The sequence below is a fragment of the Bombina bombina genome, chromosome 8, assembly GCF_027579735.1.
Source record: "Bombina bombina isolate aBomBom1 chromosome 8, aBomBom1.pri, whole genome shotgun sequence".
In the NCBI taxonomy this organism is placed as follows: domain Eukaryota; kingdom Metazoa; phylum Chordata; class Amphibia; order Anura; family Bombinatoridae; genus Bombina; species Bombina bombina.
In genome coordinates this window covers 165,803,387-165,822,616 of record NC_069506.1, presented here as the reverse complement: position 1 = coordinate 165,822,616, position 19,230 = coordinate 165,803,387, and the positions used below count along the sequence as shown (strand labels likewise).

At 38.1% G+C, this 19,230-nt stretch overlaps 1 protein-coding gene across 1 annotated transcript in view; it reads right to left on the bottom strand.

The window, feature by feature from the left end:
• Window positions 1-19,230, bottom strand: part of LMTK3 (lemur tyrosine kinase 3) — a 154,821-nt gene that overhangs the window by 110,328 nt on the left and 25,263 nt on the right. Inside the window, exon 2 of the mRNA XM_053689930.1 lies at window positions 2,704-2,837. Coding sequence (XP_053545905.1) covers window positions 2,704-2,837 — 134 coding nt within the window. The remainder of the gene's footprint in view (window positions 1-2,703; window positions 2,838-19,230) is intronic.

The window sequence follows — 19,230 nt, the reverse complement described above, 5'->3', positions numbered from 1 at the left end:
AAAACAGAAAAAATGAGCAATGTATATATATATGTCATATATAGGTCTCTACCCTAATATAGAAGTCTACCCCAATATAGAGGTTTATCAATTAAAACCTAACTGTTATTAGAGATGCAGATAAAAAACTAATAATGATGAATAGTTAAAATACAATATTAAAATAAAAAAATACTGGCAAGACCGGTCCTTTATTTAAAGAGTAGGAATGCACTAATAGGAGCTAGCTGAAAACATTGATTAGCCAATAATAAGAGGCATATATGTGCAGCAAAAATCAGCAGCAAGCTCCCACCTTCTGAGCCTACCTAGGTATGCTGTTCAACAAGAATACCAAGAGAATGAAACAAATTAGATAGGAGTAAATTGGGAACTTGTTTGAAATGACATGCTCTATCTGAATCGTGAAATACTTTTTTGGGGTTTCATGTCCCTTTAAGTGTTGAGACTTAATGTTAATTGTAAAATGATGCAAAACAATAAAAACTGAACTAAACACATCACAAAATTATTATCAAGTAATTCAAAAATAAAAAAAACAAATACACATAATTTAAATACATTAAGCACTTGTGATAAATATTGAATAATGTATTTAAAGAAACATGAAATCCACAATTTTTCTTTCATGATTCAGATAGCGCATACAATTTTAAACAACTTTCTAATTTACTTCTTTTATCAAATTTGCTTTGTACTCTTTTTATACTTTGTTGAAGAAGCAGTAGTGCACTACTGGGTGCTTGCTGAAATCAATATATATGTAATATATAAGCAGCCACCAATCAGCAGCTAGCTCCCAGTAGTGCATTTCTGCTCCTGAGCTTACCTAGGTAACAACAAAGAATCCCAAGAGACTAAAGCAAATTAGATAATAAAAGTAAATTGATAAGTTGTTAAAATTATATTTGCTCTATCTGAATCATGGGAGAAAAAATTTCGGTCACATGTCCCTTTAATCTGTGAAAACTTGAATGAAAAAAAGCAAGTGAAAAGAGTGAGAAACATTTTGTAAAGTTTTTCATGCGGCTAAATAAAGATATTCAGGGTATTTTTTAAGCAATTCAAGTGATACAAAATCAAACGGCTGCTCTTCTAATGGATTGGAATAGCTTAGAAAATTAAAGGGACTGTAAATGTAAAATATCTCTATTCATATTTTTTTTTTAAAGTGTCCTTTTAAATAGTTACCCTAACTTCACAAGTAAAGCTAAATTACTGTTTTTAATTTTTAAATGACCTTTGCTTATAAGTTCTATAGGGCTCTCCTAGCTAACCAAAAGCCCACAGCACAGTTGCTGAAGGATGGTACAGATATCTGGAGGAATCATCCTTCCCTGATTCATTAGCTATAAGAACTGCTCCCTGTAACCTGTGCATGTAATCCACTGTATACATTGCTCTGCTGGCTGGTAAGCAATGTGCCAGCGTGGGTTACAGGAAGTGGGCGCTATAACAAGTGAATTGGAGCAGCTGGACTCCATTGGTTCACTAAAAAACTCCTGCAACAATGTAATATAAAAAACAAAACCAAAAACACACTGCAGGCTTGGGGGCAGCCAAAAGAGCCCTGCTGGACTTTATTAAAATGGTTATGGTGGTACCCCATTTGTGTTTTGCAGTGAAGTTATAATAAAATGAAATGTTTAATTGTTTAAAAGAGTCATTCTGTGTTTCCTGAAAAGTTATATTTTATGTTTACTGTCCTTTTAAGCCAAGAATCATCCAAGCTGTCATGCAATACTCTACCAGATTTTTCCCGATGTATATAAATAGTTACCATTGACATATGAGTCTTTAAGAAAATGAAATCAGAGCAAAGAAATTAAATAACAATTAAAAAATAATCAAAAAAATATTCAGAAAAACAAATACACAGCAAAAAATAGATAACAGAAGCCACAAAAATATTGTCTGTATTCAGCACAATATTTGTCCCTAATGTAAATGAAAATTCCATCAAAATGGAACTGTGTACAAAAAATTTTCTCAAACAAAAAAAATAAATCCATATACGTGGAGTGTATTTTTATGAGTAAATTGTTTCATCTATTTATATAATTAAAGAACTAGAGAGACCAAGTTTGAAAAATGTAGAAACAGAATAGAGTTATTCAATACTAAGGGGCCAAATTATCAAGCTTCGAATGGAGCTTGATGCCCCTGTTTCCGTGCGAGCCTTCAGGCCCCCCCTGGAAACAGTAGTTATAAAGACAGCTGCTCCTTAACTTGTCTGCTGCCTCTGAGGCTGCGGTCTTCAATCCGCCTGATCCTATACGATCGGGCTGATTGACACCCTCTGCTAGCGGCCGCAAATCTGCAGGGGGCAGCATTCCACAAGCAGTTCACAAGAACTGCTTGTGCAATGATAAATGCCGACAGCGTATGCTGTAGCCATTTATAGATGTGCAGCGGACATGATCCGCTACATCGCATCATGTCCGCTTGGACTTTGGTAAATTGGCCCCTAATGCTTAATCAGCAAGACTGGGAAGTTAAGGAGGATACAACTTATATACCTCATGGGTGGGTTGGGTCAAATTTAATTTTTTTTCCACATTAAGAAACTAAAGGAAAAAATAAATATCTATAATATGAACTTTGAAGAAAAAAAAAGAGGTACCTTTTTTTCTATCCTACAACTATTATTTAAGTATTTTAGAATTTCTTCATAGTATTGCTGTTATTTGTAATAATCCTTACCTTAAATCCAACATCTCCTCTCTTGCAGCAGAGACAGGTGAGGAGCAAGAAGATAAAGGCTAATAGCCCTGAACAGGAAATAAGGACCACAGCATAAGGTGGAGCAAGAGGGACTCGACCTTGAGTAGATCCATCTGAGGGAAAATTTAAGTAGAATAACTGTTGTTAAATTTGTACACAAACATTTTGACAGAAACAGCTTGCAAAAATTCATAGAGAACATTCAATGGGTTCAAGCATATAGACAAGAGAACATTTTATCAACTACAAATTTTAAACTAATGTATAACATTTTATAACTTGTACAGTGTTTTCAACACCTTTATATAGAGATACAATGTAATGCTATACAGCTATATATATTTAATATAATATTTTATTGATTACTTTTTACAACCAGTAGTAAAATAGTCATATATAAGAGACAATACTCATGTCATTAAAAACATTTGAAAGTTTACAATGGAAAAATGATTACGTTTGGCTCTCATGTGATGTATCATCGTTATATACATGTATCCCCCATAATTTAGGGACACAAGTGGTTGAAAAAGCATTCGATAGATGGGACATTCAATCAGTGCATCTAGAGTTTATTATAGCAAGCTCATATTGAAACATAACTACTGTATGTTTGACTCACAATTTTAAATACAAAAACACAGGACAGTGATGGGAACAACCTTCACCCCTTCTTATGCAAATATTTACATGGACTATTTTGAGAAATTATACATCTGGTCCAACAATCCATATTTGAACAACTTAATATATTTTTCTGCTATATAGATGATGATATTATTATTTGGAAGTAGAGATTCAGAGGTTCATTGATATATCACTGTGTATTCCAGTGTTCCATATAACAACACCATTGTATGTGTCAGACTCTCATTGTATTACCTCTTGAAAAAGTCTGTACGTTGCTAGATGAAATGTGTTGAAGTAACGGAGGTCAGGTGTATCCAGCCTGGTGTCTACCCACTCTCCGCTGTCTCTGGCGTTCTAATGGACCGACACACAGCCACAGCATGCAAAACAAACAGGAGTTGACACATACAAATGCGGATGCTATATGGAACAGTGGAATACACAGTGATATATCACTCACTTTTAGTAAGTAATTTTAATCTTGCACATTTTATATGAGTAATAAATTATCTACACTAAGAGTGGGTTGTGCTCATGTTTTTTTGTGTTTTATACAGTTGGTTTATCTAAGGGAAATTAACAGACATCCCCTTCATCACACTGAGCGGCACCTACCTATTGAGAACATATTGCACTCACATACTCCAAGGAGGTTACGGCTTGAAAAACGGATATAAGATTATTTTTGGACATATCCTGATCATTCTACACGCAATATAAGGGTACTTATTACTCTCACATACATCTGTATGAACAGCCATTGCTGACATTGGAGTTGTATGATATTTGTTTCTGGACAATTGTTTGTTATCATTCTTTGTTTATAGAGATATACTTTCTAGTTGTTTGATATTGTATACTGACAGTCTTACTTTCAGTATTATTTTGCACACAATAAAGAAGCGCTGGTATTTATCTAGTCATTTGTTAGAGGTTCATTGAACACATGAACCACAATGACCTTAATTTAAAATTCACAAATAGTTCTAACAAACATGAAATCAATTTTTTTTTAATCTCAATTTGTTTAAGGGTCCAGATAGAAAGGTGGCCACAAGAAATTATAGGAAACCTACTGACAAAAATGGCCTTCTTAATGCAAATAGTGGCCACCTTGCCAAATGGAAAAAACATTCCATATGGTCAGTATCAAAGGATAAGGAAAAACTGTACACTGGAAACAGACTTTATTAGAGAAACACAAATATTAGTCAAAAGGTTCCTAGATAAGGGATATAATCCAACCTAATTAGGGGAAGCTAACAAAAAGTTAGAAGTATGGATAGAAATTAGATGCTAAACCCTAAACATAAAAAGAATTTGACATATGATACAGTCCGATTCATTACAACATACAATAAAGGTAGCAAGGCCATTCAAGGGATTTTAAATAGACATTGGAATGAATTGAAAGCAGACCCTATCTTAGGAAACACACTAGGTAATAAATCAATAATAACATATAAGAAAATTGTGCTCTTAAAAATATACTGTCTCCATCTAAATTACGTTCAATTAAATCAACACAGAAGTTAGACTCCACAACTTGGCTTACTAGGCCTAATGGCACATGGAGATGTGGTGCAACTAAATGTGGGATGTGCCCCTAGATAAATAATGGTGAAACTTTTTTGAATTAAAATATAAAATGAAATACAAATGCCCCTGTACATCAACGTATGGGGTTTACCAACTTAGTTGTAACTGTTCTTTTTTATATATAGGCAGAACCAAAAGAACCATGAGAAATAGGTTCAATGAACATGTCAATAATATTAGGAATGAATTAGAAAGTCACAGTCTATCTGAGCATTTTAGATTGGTCCATAATTCTAATCTTAAAAATCTTCTAGTCAAAATAATAGACTGAAACCCTTAAAATAAGTATCCAAATAGATTAATATCTTTGCTACAGCATCAGACTTATTGGATACACCAACTGGATACTTTGCAACCCAAGGGATTAAATAATGATATCGACCTACAAGCTTTTGTGTAATCAATAGGCATCTGGCTTTTTATAAGTTTGAATTTCTGGGCATTTTACACATGAGGTAGTAGGACTAAACAATATACTCACATCCAATTTTTTATAGTACTAAATATTATATTAATACGGGGATGGGTCCTTCAGAATACTATAATATTTAGACACTCTAGGTCTCTACATAGTAATATTGTTTATTTATATTCCGTCATAATAGGATATTTTATACAGCGTGGTCAATAAGCAGAGAACGAGTTAGTACGTGACTGATCCACAAATATAAGCTGTTGAATAGATTGTGTTTTTTTATCCAATAGTATCTAATCAACAACAACTATGTTCAAGAGCTGTAAATCAGATTTCTATGAAGAACAATATATATACATATAGAATACACATAGACAGTAACGATCTGTAACAGTAATGAGATCGCTTTGATAACTAGTTTTCTCCAACATTGGTGTGTCCGGTCCACGGCGTCATCCATTACTTGTGGGAAATGTTCTCCCCCACAGGGAAAGGCAAGGAGAGCACACAGCAAGAGCTGTCCATATAGCTCCCCCTCTGGCTCCGCCCCCCAATCATTCTCCTTGCCGCTCTGAACAAGTAGCATCTACCACGGGGATGGCGAGGAGTTTGTGATGTTAGTTGTAGTTTTTTATTCTTCTATCAAGAGTTTGTTATTTTAAAATAGTGCTGGCTTGTACTATTTACTCTATAACAGAAAAGTGATGAAGATTTCTGTTTAAGAGGGCTATGATTTTAGCACAAGTAACTAAAATCCATTACTGTTACCACGCAGGACTGTTGAAACAAGAGAACTTCAGTTGGAGGTAACAGTTTGCAGACTCATCTGCTTCAGGTATGACTAGTCTCCTTCTAACAACACAGGCTAATGCTAGATGACAGTCATTTTTCCCCTCAGGGGAAACGGTAAGCCATTTTTCTTTCACCTCAGCAAAAAAGATAACAGGCTTCCCCTTTTTGTTTTTTATGCTGGTAGACACTGTTAGGGGCTAAATCGATTGGTTTTTATTACAATATTATACCATTTGAAATATTTTATAAGCTCACATACACTTGTGTGCTGAGGGAGGAAGCCTCATTTTGGCACTTCAGCTGTGCAGTTGAATTTCAAGGCAGTGCATGCAGATTCATGTGAGAGGGTCCTGTGGTTCAGAAAGTGACTCCAAAAGGCTTTTTTTCTGTGAATGGGGACCCCTAAGGAAGGTAAAAAGCTGCAGCAAGGCTGTAGATGGGATTGTGGTGTGTAAAAACGGTTAAATCCAACAATTAGCTCCGGTTTGCTTGTTTTAAGATCTAGAGTCTCCATATTTGCTGTGCAATACTTTCTAAGCATTAAGACACTGGAGTCCAAATTTCAGAAAAATCGGAAATTGCCTTCATAGTTTTTTGAACATTCAGAAATAAATGTGTCATTTTATTATTTAAAGAGACAGTAACGTTTTTGTTTAAAATCGTTTTTATTGCATTGTTTGCCTGCCTAAATCTGTTAACATGTCTGTTCCATCAGATAACCTATGTTCTGTGTGTATAGAGACAAATGTGGTTCCCCCTTCGAGTGTTTGTGATAATTGCGCCATAGCGTCCAAACAAAATCAGGACAGCTCTGTTATTTTTCATAATGTTACCCAAGATGATTTATCTAATGAAGGTAGTGGGGATAGCTCTACATCCTCTCCTTCTGTGTCTACACCAGCTTTGCCTGCGCAAGGCGACACCTAGCGCGCCAGTGCTTATTTCTATGCAACAATTATCAGCAGTAGTGGATAATTCTATAGAAAATCTTTTATCCAAACTGCCAGTTTTTCAGAGAAAGCGTGATTCTTCAGTTTTAAATATAGATAAAAAGGATGAACAATCAGACGCTGACGATGCCTTATCTATTTTACCCTCACATCAATCGGAATTGGCTGTGAGGGAAGGGCTGTCTGAGGGTGAAATTTCAGACTCAGGAAAAATTTCTCAACAGGCAGAACCTGATCTAGTGGCATTTAAGTTTAAGCTAGAACATCTCCGCACTTTGCTTAAGGAGGTATTAGCTACTCTGGATGACTGTGATTCCATGGTAGTACCAGAGAAGTTGTGCAAATTGGACAAATTTTTAGAGGTCCCAGTGCACGACAACGCTTTTCCAATACCTAAGAGGGTAGCGAACATAGTGGAAAAGGAGTGGGAAAAGCAAGGTGTACCCTTTGCCCCACCTCCTATATTTAAGAAAATGTTTCCCATAGTCCCTAGAAGGGACGCATGGCAAACGATCCCGAAGGTTGAGGGAACTGTTTCAACACTAGCGAAGCGCACAACTATTCCTATAGAGGACAGCTGCGCTTTCAAAGATCCTATGGATAAAAAATTGGAAGGATTGCTTCAAAAGATTTTTGTTCAGCAAGGGTTCATCCTTCAACCAGCTACATGTGTTATTACTGTCACTTCAGCGGCGTCCTTTTGGTTAGAAGAACTAGAAAGGTTGCTCCAGAAAGAAACTTCCTATGAAGAAGTCATGGACAGAATTCACGCATTAAAGTTAGCTAATTCCTTTATATTGGATGCCGCCTTTCAAATAACGAAATTGGCGGCGAAAAACTCAGGTTTTGCTATAGTAGCGCGGAGGGCGCTTTGGCTAAAATCCTGGTCGGCAGATGTGTCGTCCAAGACTAAGTTACTGAATATTCCTTTCAAGGGTAAGACCCTTTTTGGGCCGGAATTGAAGGAAATTATTTCAGACATCACTGGGGGTAAGGGCCATGCCCTCCCACAGGATAGGCCTTTTAAGGCTAAGAAAAAGTCTAATTTTCGTTCCTTTCGCAATTTCAGGAACGGACCGGCTAATAACTCCACTGCCGCTAGACAAGAAGGTAACGCGGCCCAGCCCAAACCCGCTTGGAAGCCCATGCAAGGCTGGAACAAGGGTAAACAAACCAAGAAACCTGCTGCTGCTACCAAGACAGCATGAAGGGGTAGCCCCCGATCTGGGACCGGATCTGGTAGGGGGCAGACTATCTCTCTTCGCTCAGGCATGGGCAAGAGATGTTCTGGATCCCTGGGCACTAGAGATATTGTTTCCAAGGGATACCTGTTAGAATTCAAGGGACTTCCTCCAAAGGGAAGGTTCCACCTGTCTCGCTTATCTTCAGACCAGATAAAGAAACAGGCATTCTTACATTGTGTAAGAGACCTATCAAAGATGGGAGTGATAAACCCAGTCCCCTCCGGGGAACAAGGTCTAGGGTTTTACTCAAACCTGTTTGTGGTTCCCAAAAAAGAGGGAACTTTCAGGCCAATTCTGGATTTAAAGATATTAAACAAGTTCCTCAGAGTTCCATCCTTCAAGATGGAAACCATTCGGACAATCTTACCAAGAATCCAGCAGGGTCAATTTTTGACTACCGTGGATCTAAAGGATGCGTATCTGCATATCCCAATCCACAAATCTCATCATCAGTTCCTGAGGTTCGCCTTTCTGGACAAACATTACCAGTTTGTGGCTCTTCCATTCGGTTTAGCCACCGCTCCCAGAATTTTCACAAAGGTGCTAGGGTCCCTTCTAGTAGTCCTAAGACCGAGGGGCATCGCTGTAGCACCTTATCTAGACGACATCCTAATCCAAGCGTCGTCTCTTTCCAAAGCGAGGGCTCATACAGACATTGTGTTGGCTTTTCTCAGATCTCACGGGTGGAAAGTGAACATAGAAAAAAGTTCACTGTCACCGTCCACAAGGGTTCCTTTTCTGGGAACAATAATAGATTCTGTGGAAATGAAGATCTTTCTCACAGACGTCAGAAAGACAAAACTTCTAAAAGCTTGTCGAGTTCTTCACTCTATTCCTCAACCCTCCATAGCTCAATGCATGGAAGTAATAGGACTAATGGTCGCAGCAATGGATGTGGTTCCTTTTGCTCGAATTCATCTAAGACCATTACAGCTGTGCATGCTCAATCAGTGGAATGGGGACTATACAGACTTGTCTCCCCAAATTCAAATAGACCAGGTAACCAGGAACTCACTTCTCTGGTGGTTGACCCAGGATCACCTGTCTCAGGGAATGAGTTTCCGCAGACCGGAGTGGGTCATCGTCACGACCGACGCCAGCCTCTTGGGGTGGGGCGCGGTCTGGGACTCTCTGAAAGCTCAGGGCCTATGGTCGCGGGAAGAGTCGCTTCTCCCGATAAACATTTTGGAACTAAGAGCTATATTCAATGCGCTCCTGGCTTGGCCTCAGCTAGCGGAAGCCAGGTTCATAAGATTTCAGTCGGACAACATAACGACTGTTGCGTACATCAATCATCAGGGGGGAACAAAGAGTTCCCTAGCGATGAAGGAAGTAACCAAGATAATCCAATGGGCAGAGAATCACTTCTGCCATCTATCTGCTATTCACATCCCAGGAGTAGACAACTGGGAGGCAGACTATTTGAGTCGTCAGACTTTCCATCCGGGGGAGTGGTGGGAACTCCATCCGGAGGTCTTTGCTCAGTTAACCCAATTATGGGGCATTCCAGACATGGATCTAATGGCGTCCCGTCAGAACTTCAAGATTCCTTGCTACGGGTCCAGATCCAGGGATCCCAAGGCGACTCTAGTGGATGCATTAGTGGTGCCTTGGTCGTTCAACCTAGCATATGTGTTTCCACCGTTTCCTCTCCTCCCCAGGCTCATAGCCAGGATCAAACAGGAGAAGGCCTCGGTGATTCTGATAGCTCCTGCGTGGCCACGCAGGACTTGGTATGCAGACCTGGTGAATATGTCATCGGCTCCACCATGGAAGCTACCTTTGAGACAGGACCTTCTAGTACAAGGTCCATTCGAACATCCCAATCTAGTTTCTCTGCAGCTGATTGCTTGGAAATTGAACGCTTGATTTTATCCAAGCGTGGGTTTTCAAATTCTGTGATTGATACTCTGGTCCAAGCCAGAAAACCTGTGACTAGAAAGATTTACCATAAAATATGGAAAAAATATATCTGTTGGTGTGAATCCAAAGGATTCTCCTGGAGTAAGATTAAAATTCCAAAAATTCTCTCCTTTCTCCAAAAAGGTTTGGATAAAGGATTATCAGCTAGTTCTCTAAAAGGACAGATTTCTGCATTATCAGTCTTGTTGCACAAATGACTGGCAGCTTTGCCAGATGTACAAGCTTTTGTTCAGGCTTTGGTTAGAATCAAGCCTGTTTACAGACCCATGACTCCTCCTTGGAGTCTAAATTTAGTTCTTTCAGTTCTTCAAGGGGTTCCGTTTGAACCTTTACATTCCATAGATATTAAGTTACTATCTTGGAAAGTTCTGTTTTTGGTTGCTATTTCTTCTGCTAGAAGAGTTTCTGAATTATCTGCTTTGCAGTTTGATCCACCCTATCTGGTGTTCCATTCAGATAAGGTTGTTTTGCGTACTAAGCCTGGTTTTCTTCCAAAAGTTGTTTCCAACAAGAACATCAACCAGGAAATAGTTGTTCCTTTTTTGTGTCCGAATCCAGTTTCAAAGAAGGAACGTTTATTACACAATTTAGATGTTGTTTGTGCTTTAAAGTTCTATTTAGAAGCAACAAAAGATTTTAGACAAACCTCATCCTTGTTTGTCGTTTACTCTGGTAAGAGGAGAGGTCAAAAAGCTACTGCTACCTCTCTCTCTTTCTGGCTGAAAAGCATTATCCGCTTGGCTTATGAGACTGCCGGACGGCAGCCTCCTGACCGTATCACAGCTCACTCTACTAGGGCTGTGGCTTCCACATGGGCCTATAAGAACGAGGCTTCTGTTGACCAGATATGTAAGGCAGCGACTTGGTCTTCTCTGCACACTTTTGCCAAATTCTACAAATTTGATATTTTTGCTTCTTCGGAGGCTGTTTTTGGGAGAAAGGTTTTGCAAGCCGTGGTGCCTTCTGTCATGATCCTGTCTAGACTGTACCTTTAAATCAGGATCTCCTCCCTTGTCTGTAACCCTATTTAAGACACTCCTTCACCTCACTGCATTGCTTGATTATTGCAGTCTGAGGGAAGTTTGTTTCATCTCTCTCTGGTCTTTACAAGCTAAGTCTCTCCGTTTTTCTACTAATCTCTCAAGTATAAACTCTTGTATTTTGCTTACATTTTCAGAAGTCATTGTCAACTAATATCAACTTATCATCTGGATTTTATTTTCACTTTCTAACCTATGAAGGCTCTTTTACCTAACAGCTAGCCGCAATCTCGGATCAACCCAGCTTCAAGGCGGGACTTCGCCTCAAGCGTGTTTGTTCTGTGACGTCACACGCCGCTGCACAAGCTGTGCTGTCGGCGCGCCTCTCTCCCCACACACGCTGATCATTCAGCTCAGACTCACACGCTTATTCAATTGCTAACATCGGCTAAATTCTAAAACCTAAGGATTTAAGGTATGTACATATCACTAGTCTTAAAGCATGCCAATATTGAGATCTCCAACGTTATCCACAAATGCTTTCCTCTCCACCTCGTAACAAATAAGACTGTTAAAACAACTCAATCCGGTCATTACAAATGGTTATACAAAATCTCAGATTTGTCAGCTAAGCATACTTTACACTTCAGGCTCAACTTAACATATTTATTTTGTGACTGTTCATTCCTTATCTTACAATGAGACGTTACTCTGACATCCAATGAATTATATATTTATTCAGTCATTCATTTGTTTATTTATTATAATATGTTTGAGTCTCTCTGACTGTCAGATATTCAGATCAGAGTATAATCTAATTTCACTTATCCTACAACAATATTGTTTTCATACAGGTTCCCTTTTACCTAGTAATGTTATAAGGGAGAAAATGAAAACAAACACTCAGAAATATGTTGAAAATAAGCTTTATTATAATGTTAATAAAAGTATTCATCACAGAATAATCAAGCCAATAAAAAGAATAAAAATTGCACTTAATTCCAGGTTAATCATGGATCTTCTAGAAATGTCTAATCAAATATCTTCACTGAATCAAAAGGTGGAAATATTAGCTCAAGGATTAACTGAAATAAAGAATGAGAATAGTACTTTGAAAAGGATTCTCAATGAATTTATTTCCCAAAAAAACCAATGAAATACCTGAACCACATGTTAATCCCCCCATACCATTTAGTGGTGATCGCACTAAATTTCGCGAATATAAAAATGCTTGCATGTTACTTTTTACATTAAAACCAAGAACATATTGTACTGATAAAATAAAAGTATACACTGCTATATCTTATCTCTCAGGCGAACCTCGTGCCTGGGCTGATAGGTTCATAGAAAGTGAAGACCCTCTACTAAACTCAATTGAGAACTTTTTCCTTACAATGGCAGTTCTGTATGATGACATTAATAAACAACAGACTGCAGAACAAAAGTTGAGATCCCTGAAACAAGGGAAAAGGGCAGTAGAAGATTATATAGCTGATTTTCAGCTATGGGCCACTGACTCACAGTGGAACTCAGTTAGTTTAAAAAACCAATTCCGATTAGGCCTTTCAGAACACTTGAAAGATGAACTTTCAAGGGTAGAGTTTCCAGAAACATTAGAAGCCCTCATTAAACTGAGTATCTCAATAGATAGGAGATACCGAGAAAGAAAAAGTGAAAGATATCAACTTGAAGGCACTCATAAGAAACGTTATCATCCCTATTCTGAGAAAGCCATTTCCACTCCTGTTCCAATGGAAATAGGAGCTATACGTGGACCTTTATCTCAGGATGAGAAACAAAGAAGAAGACAAGCTAATTTGTGTCTATATTGTGCTAGTAAAGAGCATGAAGTCATCAATTGCCCTCTCCTTCTACGTCAAAAGAAGGGTAAGTTAATTAAAGATTGTCATTCTGAAGTACAAATTAAACCATGTCTCCTTGTATTAAACTTGTCATTACAGTGGGATCTTCAACAAGTGCAGAACGAGGCAATCGTTGACTCAGGAGCTGATGGTCTATTTATAGATGAATCAATTGTAAAATTAAATAAAATACCGATCATGCAGAAAAAATCTCCCGTTTTTGTAAGGGTTATAGATGGCACACAAATATTAAAGGGCCCAATCACCCACCAGACAATACCACTATTGACAATCACATCTGACGGACATAAGGAATTCCTAACATATGATATTATTCCTAGATCCATTCATCCAATAATTCTAGGGTACCCTTGGCTACAGAAACATAACCCATCAATTGACTGGTCACATAATCATATCACATTTACATCACAATATTGTTTAGACACCTGTTTCCCCTACTTGACAATAGGACATTTGACTTCAACTTTGCCAAAAGAATACATAGAGTTCAGTGATGTATTCAATTTAAAACATGCTGAAACACTTCCACCACACAGGCATTTCGATTGCCCGATAGACACTAAACCAGGCATAGAAATACCATCTGGAAGAATATTCCCTCTTTCACAGAAAGAACTAAAACATCTGAGGGAATACCTGGATGAAAATCTTAAAAAAGGTTTTATTTCTCCCTCATCTTCTCCAATTGCTTCAGCAATATTCTTTGTGACAAACAAAGATGGATCACTAAGACCGATCATAGATTATCGAGCACTAAATGCTGTCACCATTAAGAATCGTTATCCATTACCACTCATCCCAGAAATAATTGAGCGCCTTCACGGAGCCACCATCTTCACGAAGTTAGATCTAAAAGGCGCTTATAATTTAATTCGTATGAAGGCTGGTGATGAGTGGAAGACAGCTTTTAAAACCAGATACGGCTTATTCCAATATAATGTAATGCCATTCGGCCTAACAAATGCTCCAGCTACATTCCAATTCTTTATAAATGAAATATTTAAAGAATTAATGGATGTATGTGTCATTGTGTATCTGGACGATATTCTCATATACTCGAAAAACTTAATAGATCACAAAAAACATGTTAGATGGGTTCTATCAACCCTAAGAGACCACCATTTGTATGCAAAGATGGAGAAATGTCAATTTCACAAAGATACCATTAAATTTTTAGGGTATATCATATCACCCAAAGGTATACAAATGGATCCAGAAAAATTAACAGCTATAGCTAATTGGCTAAAACCTACTTCTATTAAATCATTACAGAGGTTCCTGGGATTTACGAATTTTTACAGAAAGTTTATCAAACACTTCTCTTCTATCGTTCAACCACTGACTCAATTAACTGGGAAACAGAAATATATATGGGATTCAAAAACGGATGAAGCATTTCAACAACTAAAGAAAGAATTTACTACAGCACCAGTTTTGAGGTTACCAGATCCAGAACTACCTTACACATTGGAGGTTGACGCATCAAATGTAGGAATTGGAGCAATATTATCACAACCAGGACCAACAGATTCATTTCCTCATCCAATAGCGTTCTACTCTCGTCGACTAACACCTGCAGAAAGAAACTATTCGGTTGGAGATAAGGAGTTACTGGCTATGAAGTCGGCTATGGAACATTGGAGACACCTACTCGAAGGAACCACACAACCATTTCAGGTGTTTACTGACCACAAGAATCTCCAATATCTCAAGAAGAATAAAACATTATCCTCCCGACAAGTTAGATGGGCTCTTTTCCTGGATCGCTTCAATTTTACCCTTACACATATACCTGGAACTAAGAATACCAAAGCTGATGCCATTTCTAGGTCATTTGAGTTAACTGAAGAATCTGAAAATATGACTCAGATAATTCCTCTCACAAAAATAATTGGTGCTGCAAACTTGGTAACATCTGACTTATATCAAGCACAAATTTCTGATTCAGAAATACCTCCTATATGTTCTCCCGACTCTGAGTCAGGAGTCTACTTGTACAAATAAAAAATTTATGTACCTAGCTGTTTGAGAAAACAGATAATCCAACAACACCATAATACCCCATTAGCAGGACATCCCGGAATCGAAAAGACAAATGAGTTACTCAAAAGGAACTATTGGTGGCCACAAATGAAAATGACAGTACAAGATTATATACTCAATTGCCAAATATGTGCAACCAAAAAGAAAGAGCACCACAAACCATACGGATTACTATGTCCACTTCCAATACCGCAAAAACCTTGGGATGTTATATCCATGGATTTCATTGTGGATTTACCATTATCACATGCTCATAACACTATTATGGTAGTCGTGGATCATCTAACAAGGTTGGCTCATTTTATTCCCTTGAAAAAAATACCAACAGCCATGACAACAGCTATAGTCTTTAATGACCACATTGTCAAACTTCATGGCTTACCAGCATCAATTGTGTCAGATCGAGGTAGTCAATTTACCTCTAAATTTTGGAGATATTTATGTCAAACATTGCATATCACACTGAGGTTCACTACAGCTTTTCACCCGTAATCAAACGGGCTCAATGAGCGATTGAACCAGACCCTGGAGCAATATCTCAGATGCTTCATATCTACACAGCAGACTGATTGGTACACTCTGTTGCCAACCGCTGAGTTTGCTTATAACAACTCCGTTAATTCCTCAACTAAGGTTACTCCATTTTTTGCCACATACGGTTTTCATCCTAGATCTTACCCCAACTCTTTATCTTGTAACCAATCACCCTCTGTTTCATCTTACACGGAAAGCTTAAAAGATGTCATGGCAACGCTACAGAATCATCTCAGTGAGGCTAAGAGGTCTCAGAAAACTTACTATGATAAAAAGAGGACACCAGCACCTAAGTATGAACTTAATGATCTTGTTTGGTTGTCCACAAAAAACATTAAACTTCCAGTACCCTCTAAAAAATTAGCTGATCAATTTATTGGTCCCTTCCCTGTTGTCAAAATCATTAATGACAATGCAGTGACCTTGAAACTACCAACGGATTTGCATATCCATCCCTCCTTTCATGTTTCACTTCTGAAACCCTATCGGGGGACTGGGACTCCGCAACCTCTTGTCTACAGACCAGCAATTCCTGATCCTCTGGACTATGAGGTGGATAGGATATTGGACTCCAGACGTCGTAGAGGAACATTGGAATACCTGGTTCACTGGAAAGGTTATGATGATAGTGAAAATTCTTGGGTTCCAGTTCGGGATCTGAATGCACCAGTTCTTTTGGCGGATTTTCACTCATCTTATCCTCTGAAACCTGGACCCCAGTCTCGTGGGGGGGGGGTTCTTGACGGGGGGGATCTGTCATGATCCTGTCTAGACTGTACCTTTAAATCAGGATCTCCTCCCTTGTCTGTAACCCTATTTAAGACACTCCTTCACCTCACTGCATTGCTTGATTATTGCAGTCTGAGGGAAGTTTGTTTCATCTCTCTCTGGTCTTTACAAGCTAAGTCTCTCCATTTTTCTACTAATCTCTCAAGTATAAACTCTTGTATTTTGCTTACATTTTCAGAAGTCATTGTCAACTAATATCAACTTATCATCTGGATTTTATTTTCACTTTCTAACCTATGAAGGCTCTTTTACCTAACAGCTAGCCGCAATCTTGGATCAACCCAGCTTCAAGGCGGGACTTCGCCTCAAGCGTGTTTGTTCTGTGACGTCACACGCCGCTGCACAAGCTGTGCTGTCGGCGCGCCTCTCTCCCCACACACGCTGATCATTCAGCTCAGACTCACACGCTTATTCAATTGCTAACATCGGCTAAATTCTAAAACCTAAGGATTTAAGGTATGTACATATCACTAGTCTTAAAGCATGCCAATATTGAGATCTCCAACGTTATCCACAAATGCTTTCCTCTCCACCTCGTAACAAATAAGACTGTTAAAACAACTCAATTACAAATGGTTATACAAAATCTCAGATTTGTCAGCTAAGCATACTTTACACTTCAGGCTCAACTTAACATATTTATTTTGTGACTGTTCATTCCTTATCTTACAATGAGACGTTACTCTGACATCCAATGAATTATATATTTATTCAGTCATTCATTTGTTTATTTATTATAATATGTTTGAGTCTCTCTGACTGTCAGATATTCAGATCAGAGTATAATCTAATTTCACTTATCCTACAACAATATTGTTTTCATACAGGTTCCCTTTTACCTAGTAATGTTATAAGGGAGAAAATGAAAACAAACACTCAGAAATATGTTGAAAATAAGCTTTATTATAATGTTAATAAAAGTATTCATCACACCTTCTGTTTAGGTAACCTGATTTGCTCCCTCCCTTCATCCGTGTCCTAAAGCTTTGGTATTGGTTCCCACAAGTAATGGATGACGCCGTGGACCGGACACACCAATGTTGGAGAAAACAGAATTTATGCTTACCTGATAAATTACTTTCTCCAACGGAGTGTCCGGTCCACGGCCCGCGCTGTTTTTTTTGTTTTTTTTAAATCAGGTTGAAATTTTTTTCTTTATACACTACAGTCACCACGGCACCCTATAGTTTCTCCTTTTTCTCCTAACCGTCGGTCGAATGACTGGGGGGCGGAGCCAGAGGGGGAGCTATATGGACAGCTCTTGCTGTGTGCTCTCCTTGCCTTTCCCTGTGGGGGAGAACATTTCCCACAAGTAATGGATGACGCCGTGGACCGGACACACCGTTGGAGAAAGTAATTTATCAGGTAAGCATAAATTCTGTTTTTCATTGAGGGGTATCATATACGTGACTATATAAAAGTAATAAATATGACAAATATATATCATGTTTAATATGACAGTGATATGATCTGTCATTTATATCAGCACATTATTGACGGCTTGAACTATATAGAACAAGTGACTGACAGTGCACTGTACCAATCAACATTTAGCAATGGCTTTTTAATGATTGGTGGATGGGATAAGTGACATCACCTCTTGAAAAAGTCTGACCAAGACCAGACAAAACGCAAGGTATTTTGGTCCTCCTCAGCTCACGTAGACAACGCGTCATGAACCAGCTATAGCGTTTACGTTCGCTCCAACATCCGCAGGACGAATTAGAGGAAAATAGTAAAGGAACTTCTACTGGTATCACAGGGATGCTGACGGATGGACTGTTCATTTGCATTGCATTCGATGAGTTTTTACTTTTCTACTTGTTTGTAAGTTTACTTGTGCTTTTTATGTTAAAATAAAATACTACACACTGTGCTGTTTTCCTTTATTTATCTTGTTTCAGCTTGGATTATTAGGGCAGGTTACAGGAGACCTCCATTGTTAACAGCAGCACCCACTTTGCCCTATATTTTTTTACCATACTCTGGTGAGATTACTCTTGAACACTTATTATCAAGTCTATACAACAACAAAGGATTTTACCATACTTTGTGGGGTTACTTCAGAAAATTTGCACCTATACCCATCAAGTACTGTTTTCTTTCCTTATTCGCATAGCAGATTTCAATATATATGATATTTTTGCATCAAGATAGGTTAGGTTAGCAAAATCAGACATGTTTTATAGCTCCTTAGTATTCATCTAACGTTGAAATAATAGCATTTTTTATTTTTACATTTTTTTATAAAATTACTTTTTGATCATATTCATTCTAACAAATATAAGGGAAGACATATCTATTATATTGTATCCAAAAATGAACATTTTGTATTTTATTATTTAATTAATTGATGATGCAGACCCTTACATACAAAGGGAAACATTTTTTATAACAAAATAAAAAGATTAGCTTAGCTAACAAATTAAAATCATATCAAGCTCTCAACATAGCCCTGCCCTGGGCATAAGGCAACTTTAAAAAAAAAATCTGATCTGCTTGTCATCTGACATATTACTAGGGTTGCTGCATTAAGTTATGCATTACACATGCTGCAGGGAGTGAACAGAGAACATGACAAGTGCTGTCCAGCAGTACTATTCATGTGCAATCCAGAGACACAATACATGTTCCTCCCTGCACACCCTGCATCATGTGTAACTCAAACTGTTCAGGATAGGTTACCATCAGGGATAGGCATGGACCAAGGCTGTGGCGGAC